Source organism: Penaeus monodon, chromosome 35 (assembly GCF_015228065.2).
Source record: "Penaeus monodon isolate SGIC_2016 chromosome 35, NSTDA_Pmon_1, whole genome shotgun sequence".
Taxonomy (NCBI): Eukaryota; Metazoa; Arthropoda; class Malacostraca; order Decapoda; family Penaeidae; genus Penaeus; species Penaeus monodon.
In genome coordinates this window covers 3,231,023-3,238,522 of record NC_051420.1, presented here as the reverse complement: position 1 = coordinate 3,238,522, position 7,500 = coordinate 3,231,023, and the positions used below count along the sequence as shown (strand labels likewise).

Below are 7,500 nucleotides of genomic sequence, written 5' to 3'. Positions count from 1 at the left end.
TCCCTCTCCCCTTCTCTCCCTCCCTCCCTCCCTCTCAGGTGGCAATGAACAAGCACAAAACACGAGTCAAGTTCACCAGGCAACTGCAAGCGTGATGGAGAAGATCCTTTAAGACGAAGATGATGGTGAGAGTGAATGATTGGGATGCTGTGAGGCATGTGGATGCTGCGGACGAGATGTGCATGAGGGAGATAAAGGCATGGTGTTGGAGTAAGAGGGGCATACCGTGAGGGAGAAGGTGTGATGAATGGGTACGTATAATGGTGGAGATATCTTACATTTGGGAAGGTAACAGCATAAGTGGAAAGGAATGTTGATACTGTGAAGGCTATGTATTGATATCTTGAAATTGTGGAGAGGATAGTGTTGATAATGGTGATTCTTGTTGTGATGAGGATGAGGATAATGACGAGTGATGATGATAATAGTGGGGATAATGACGATGATAATTATCATAATAATAAAAAAACAAGAATGTACTGAAAATACTCCCCATAACGTTGAAAATTCCATCGTTATTATTTAGATGATAATTGGAGATAATAAATGGTGATATCTGATAACAGAAAAGGAAAAGACATGATCAGTATTATTTAAATCATAACAGTGACAATGATACCAATTGAAGACACTTTCAGGACACCTTCGAAGCCGGCCTGAAGCAAGGTCTCTGATAGCGAGGATAAATAACCTTGACTCAACTGAAACTCAGAGCCAACTCGCTCCTTGCTATCGCTAGTCTTACCACGTACACAGCCAACGGGGGAAGAAAATTGAATAAAAAGAAGAGAGAGAGAGAGAGAGAGAATGTGTGTGAGAGACAGACACACACACACAGGCATATAGACGGAGAGAGAGAGAGAAAGTGGGAGAGAGAGAGAGAGAGAGAGAGAGAGAGAGAATGAAAGAAAGAGAGAGAAAAAGAAAGAAAGAAAAGAGATAAGGGTGTTACCTTCTGGCGGCGATGCAGCTGCTGTCTCATCAAGAGCTCAATTGACGCAAAAAGTGATTCTGGAAGCTCGATTAGACAGCCAACGAGACCGATTTATTGATTGGAATCTTTGCTTTACAGGGATTCGGAAGGACTGGGGCGTTTGTTAGTGTTTTTTAATTTTATTTTATTTATTTATCTATGTATTTATTTATTTATTTATTTATTATTCATTCTATTTTATTGTATTTCTTTTTTTTTGGGGGGGTGGTTACCGTGTAATTGAGAAAAATAAAATATGGTGATTGATATATATATGTGCGCATAGTATGTACATATGTATGGATATACACAGATATGTATTCACACACAAACACACTGTATACATGAAATCCAATCTACTTTTATTTATAATTGCCTCAAACGCAAATCAGAAGCGATTTTACATCTACTGTCAAAACAATAAAAAAGGAATAAATGAAAAAAATAAACATCTTTTGATTGCTTCACACCACAGTTTTTTTTTCATTCTTCGCCCCCTCAAAAAAAGATTGAATTAAAAATGTGATGATTGACTCAAACATTAACGAGCCACATCGATAAACATGAAATCGTTGAAAATAAATCAAATTAAAAATTCCATTTGACGCATTCCCTTTAGAAGACGAGGTGAGAGAGAGGGAGAGAGAGAGAGAGAGAGAGACAGAGAGAGACAGAGACAGAGAAACACAGAGAGAGAGAAAGATGTAGAAGGAGAGAAATGTAGTAGGGAAAGAAAGATGAAGAGTGAGAGAGGAGGAGGAGAGATATAAAGTGTGTATGTGAGAGGGAGAGAGAGAGACACAGACAGAGACAGAGGCAGATACAGAGACAGACAGACAGACAGAACAAGTACCCCCCCCCCATGCAAAGGAGCTTCCAAGGGCACCGTGGCCAACAGCGGAAAAGAGTTTGTCGACGTCTGGGCCGGCCCGAGGTGATGACCCGTGCCATAATACGGTGCTAATGGGTTATCGGGTGTGACCAGACGCCGTGACCTCTGGGGACCCGATCTGACCTGATTACATCCCTCCCCCACCTCTTTCAAGTCCCCTCCCTATCTCCATCTTCCCCCTTCCCCTCTGCGCATTAGGTGGCTAACATGTTCCAAACGTGATTATCTGTGATTCCCTCGTGTTTCGTTCCTCGGATGAGGAGGTGGGATGTTGGGGACGAAAGTGGCGAAATAGGTTTAAGGGAATTTGGGCTGTTAAGGGGTGAAATCTGGACGAGAGAGAGGAGAGGCTCGGCCTTTTGTGTTATGGTGTAAGGAGGAATTCTTACTCTTTCTATCTCCCTTTTCCTTTCTTTCAATCTTTTTTTTTCTTTTCTTTTTTCTTTTTTTTTTTTTGCTTTTCTTTTCTTCTCTTCTCTTCTCTCTCCAGTTCGCTCTTCTCTCGCTCTCTCGGCCATCTCTCGCTCTCTCTCTCTCTCTCTCTCTCTCTCTCTCTCTCTCTCTCTCTCTCTCTCTCTCTCTCTCTCTCTCTCTCTCTCTCTCTCTCTCTCTCTCTCTCTCTCTCTCTCTCTCCTCTCCTCTCTCTCTCTCTCTCTGTTTATCCCTACCTCTCCTTCTCCCTCCCTGTCTCTCCTCCCTGTCCCCTTCCTTCTCCCTCCTTCACTCTCCTTCTCCGTCTCTCTTCCTCCCTCCCTCTCTCAAATAACAGAATCCAGATTTAATTTCGTTGTGCGAAGCAGCGCAAAATTATCTAATGCTAATTACCCAGTATTTTGGGAAGACCTCAAAGTGGAGTCTAATTATGCACGTGCAGGTTCATTGCAGATTGCATGAAAGGTGTGTGTGTATGCGTGTGTGTTTGTAATGCAATCATGTTTTTTTCTGTGGTATGCATAAGTGCGAGGGCGCATTTTACAGTGCAAATATTTTTTCTTATTAAGCTAACACACTGATAAATTCTCTCATGCACAGCCTTTGTGTGAATGGATACCGCCATGCACAGTACACACACGCAAGTAGCAGGCACAAAGTGTACACATGAATTCTCTCATACACAGTACACACAGGGACGCAAGAAAAAAAATGTACACAGAAGAATAACGGAGAGGAAAAAACTAGAAAAATAATATGTACAGGCCAGGCCTTACGCCGACCCTAGCTTGGCGTGTCGTGGGTCCATAGGCTTCTCTCGTCCCCTTTATCAAGCGGTATCGATCAGCTGATTCCACGGCCGTCGCAGCCTCCCGAAGATTATTTATAGGCTTGATTAACTCCACCTCTCTCTCCCTTCCTCCCGTTCCATCATCTTGCTTATCTTGTTTATCTTGTTGATTTGGGTTATCTCGCATCTCACGCACGCACGCACGCACGCACACACACACACACACATTGGTAAGCAAAAAAAAAAAAAAAATGGTGTTATAACTTGCAAGGAAAAATATAAATAAACAAGGAAATGACCGTAAAAGAAGAGCTATGTTTTGCCCAATCTTAGGAAGGGAAAAGCTGGCAACTCACACTATAACTATATATATATATATATATATATATATATATATATATATATATATATATATATTGTTTTGTTGTGTGTTTGTGTGGTGTGTTGTGTGTGTGTGTGTGTGTGTGTGTGTGTGTGTGCGTGTGTGTGTGTGTGTGTGTGTGTATACACATATATATAATATATATATGAAATATATATATATATATATATATATATATATATATATATATATACAATATATATATAATAATAATAATAATAATAAATAATAATAAATTGATATAAAGCAATGAAAAATAACGTTTTTTTTTTCCTTTTTTGATACTAAACTTGTGTAAACATAAGAATTTAGAATCTTGTCGAATGGGAGTGTTCCAGAGTCAAAGTTTCCAATTCGTTCATTTCTAGTTAATGAAAAATACTTCTAGATCACTCCGTATTTGTTCACACGAAGTGGTTTTACAAATTATTCATGATTTTCTCTTCCTTTGCAGGTACGAGAACCCACGAAGCACTCGTCCTTTGAAGAGGAAAAACGCAAGGTAGGCGATTATAGTCGGTTTTCTGAATTTCGTATATATATATTATATATATATATATATATATATATATATATACATGTATGTATGTATGTATGTATATGTATATATAATGAGTTGCATATATATTTGTACATTTATTTATACATTTATTTGTACACGTATGTCAATCTATCAGTCTCTCTCTCTCTCTCTCTCTCTCTCTCTCTCTCATCTCTATCTCTACTTCTTCATCTATATATATATATATATATATATATATATATATAATATATATATATATATATATATATATATAATAGAAAAATATATATATATATATATATATATATATATATATATATATATATATATATATATATATATATATATGTCTTTCTATCTATATATATCTCTGAGACTTTATCTGACATTCGTCTGTTTATCCCTTCCTCTCTTCCTCTTCACCCCCTCCGTCTGTCAGTCACAATATCCATCTCTCTTCCTGCGACCATGTTAACTTTTCGCCCACACCACCTCGGCATAGTTAGTCTAGTAAAGTAGAGTCTAGTTTACTCACTTACCCATAACTCACCCATGACGCTATGTCACTAGCACTGACCAAGTACATCATAGCACATATTGCAGTTTTGTCTTTTCAAATGCCGAGCTATTGTGGTGTGGAGTTTATACATCGCATCCCTTTATGTAACCCTCAGGTACTGCAACGATCGACAAAGTACATCATAGTACGTCTTGTAGTTTTGTCGTTCACGGCACAAAATGGATAGATATTAGCTAAATACTTTCCCTTTATACTATCCTCTGTTTTTCTTCTCTCTTTTCTCACCCTCACCCCTCCTCCTCCTCCTCCTCTTCTTTTCCTCCTCCTCCTCTTCTTCTTCTTCCTCCTCCTCCTCCTCCTCCTCCTCCCTCCTCCTCCCCCTCCCCCCCTCCCCTTCCTCCTCCTCCTCTTTCTCCTCCTCTTCCTCCTCCTCTTCCTCCTCCTCTCCTCCTCCTCCTCCTCCTCCTCCTCCTCCTCTTCCTCTTCCTCTTCCTCCTCCTCCTCCCCTTCTCCCTCCCCCTTCTCCTCCTCCTTCTCCTCCTCCTCCTCATCATCATCATCATCATCATCATCATCATCATCATCACCATCATCATCATCATCATCATCCTCCTCCTCTCCTCCTCCTCTTCCTCCTCTCCTCCTCCTCCTCCTCCTCCTCCTCCTCCTCTCCTCCTCCTCCTCCTCCTCCTCCTCCTCCTCTCCTCCTCCTCCTCCTCCTCCTCCTCCTCCTCCTCCTCCCCTCCTCCTCCCCCTCCCCCTCCTCCTCTTCTTTGGGAAGCCTCAACAGACCCGTCACTTTTATGGCAATTCCATTATTTGTATTTACTCTGCGTATGGCATTTATGGCGATGTCAATACTCGCATGTTCGGGTTTATTGGTTTATGGTTCGAGAGGTTGAAGAATTCTCCTTTGATGGACGAGCTATGACGGAAATGTGAAGGAAGTATTGTGTGGATCGGCAGTTTTGGGCTTCGTAAATTCTCCGGGTTAATTAATGCAGTAATTAACGACTTGGCAACACCGATAAGTGGTTGTTCTGAGTTCGCTTTTTTCTGTGTTTTTTTTTCGTCTTCTTCTTTTAACTAGACTTACTTTTTATCCCTCTCTTTTTCTTTCTTTTTGGCTTTTTTTGAGTAAGTTTAATCTATATATATCATTTTCTCTTCTATCTTACAGGAACTTTTCTGCATATTTTACGTGCATCCTGTGACTTTGTATCACGCAGTCATGCACACTTGCCCCCACGTACTAACTTCATCAGCTAATAAAGTTCACCCTTCTGCATGTCGGAACAAAATGTACAGTTTCCAAGCGAACGCCACTGTAGCCTCCATTGCAACTCTCGTATCCTTTGCAACTCCCGTGTCCTCATTGCAAGGGTCGTATTCCTGGCACTGCAAGAGTCGTATCCTTGACAGTGCCTTCAGTTGGGTCGTTTTTCTGGTATTGCAGTGACCGTATTCTTAAGACTGCTTCTATTGCAAGACCAATATATCCGACATTGCAAAGATCGTGCCCTTGACAATGCCTCCATTGCAGGAGCAGTATTGCAAGGAAGGGACCCGGAACAGTGTCTCCATTGCACCCTTTTCGAGCGTCCCGATGCCCTGCTCGTGGCCGCTCGCGTCGCTTCATTTTTCCCCCCGACCTCGTCTGCCGAGCGCAAGACTAATCACCTACAGTAAAATTGGCATCCCTGATGGATCTTGTTAATTAACCCGGCCAGATTAATTGTCGTCAGAAGGGGAAATGTATTTACCATATTTGTTAGCGCGACTATTGTGGCATTTTGTTGGTATGGTCGGGGTGGGGGGCGGGTCGGGGGAACAGCAACAACACATGGCTGTTCCGGGGAAGGGACGTTGTGCTGCTGTATGTTGACTGTGTTATTGAATTTTGATGATGGTCAGTGAAATGATAGTTGTTAGTGACTATTTGGGGATGGCAGTCTGTGAATGATAAAAGGATTAAAAAATAAATAAATAGATAAAATAAACGACGTTGGTTAAAAAGTAAAATAAAAGGACGGAAAATAAAGACTGCTGACGCCTCTAATAGAGAACAAATACGATTTCGTAATAATTATCTTGCAAGATTTTTTTTCTTTTCTATTTTGAGAAATATTCACCAAAGTTCAAAAGAAACACAATCCTTCTGAGATTTAATACACGTAGTACAGCGGATACCATAGCTAATACTACTATAGCGGATAACACCCTATGATTAATTCAACAGAGATATGATTAATTCAGTAGAGGTATAATTAATTCAACAAAGGTATAATTACACCCATTCAGAGGATATGATATGATGTAATTAATTCACGAAAAAGGTATCCCTCTCCTTTTTGTAACAAAGTAACATCATATCATTAACAGTTTATATAATATCTACTATCACTATAAAAAAAAATACCATTTCCTTTGCAAGTGAACAAGCGGTTGTTGCAACTGATCTGGATTAGACAATGCAGTGTAGGAGAGAATGAGTGAATGTGGAAAAATAACAAAAATATGAGGATATATGGGGAGATTTTCTTTCCTTGGGGGGGGGGGCGGCAGGGCAAGAAAGAGGTGAGAAAGAGAATATTGATTCAAGGGAGAGAACGAAGATGGGAATGGAGGAAGATGAAGATAAAGGAAAGGGAATGTTGGGATAATATTCAAGATGAAAAAGTTGTGTTTGTCTGCGTGCGTGTGCGTGTGTGTGTGTGTGTGTGTGTGTGTGTGTGTGTGTGTGTGTGTGTGTGTGTGTGTGTGTGTGTGTGTGTGCTTGCGTGTGCATATGTGTATATATAAGTTTGTGTTTGCGTGTGCGCGTGTGATCCTGAGCGTTTGCACATACATATATATGTATTCATGCCTTATAAAAAAAAAAGTAAAACCGCAATAGGCAAGAGAAAACATCATGAAATCAAGACCAAAAACGAGGCCAAAATATCGACAAAGGGATAGACGCAGAGCACGGGAGATTTAAAACTTCAT

At 40.4% G+C, this 7,500-nt stretch overlaps 1 protein-coding gene across 1 annotated transcript in view; it reads left to right on the top strand.

Moving 5' to 3' along the window:
* LOC119595181 (AT-rich interactive domain-containing protein 3C-like) overlaps positions 1-7,500 on the top strand; it is a 246,444-nt gene that overhangs the window by 62,635 nt on the left and 176,309 nt on the right. The window contains exon 4 of the mRNA XM_037944349.1: positions 3,924-3,971. Coding sequence (XP_037800277.1) covers positions 3,924-3,971 — 48 coding nt within the window. The remainder of the gene's footprint in view (positions 1-3,923; positions 3,972-7,500) is intronic.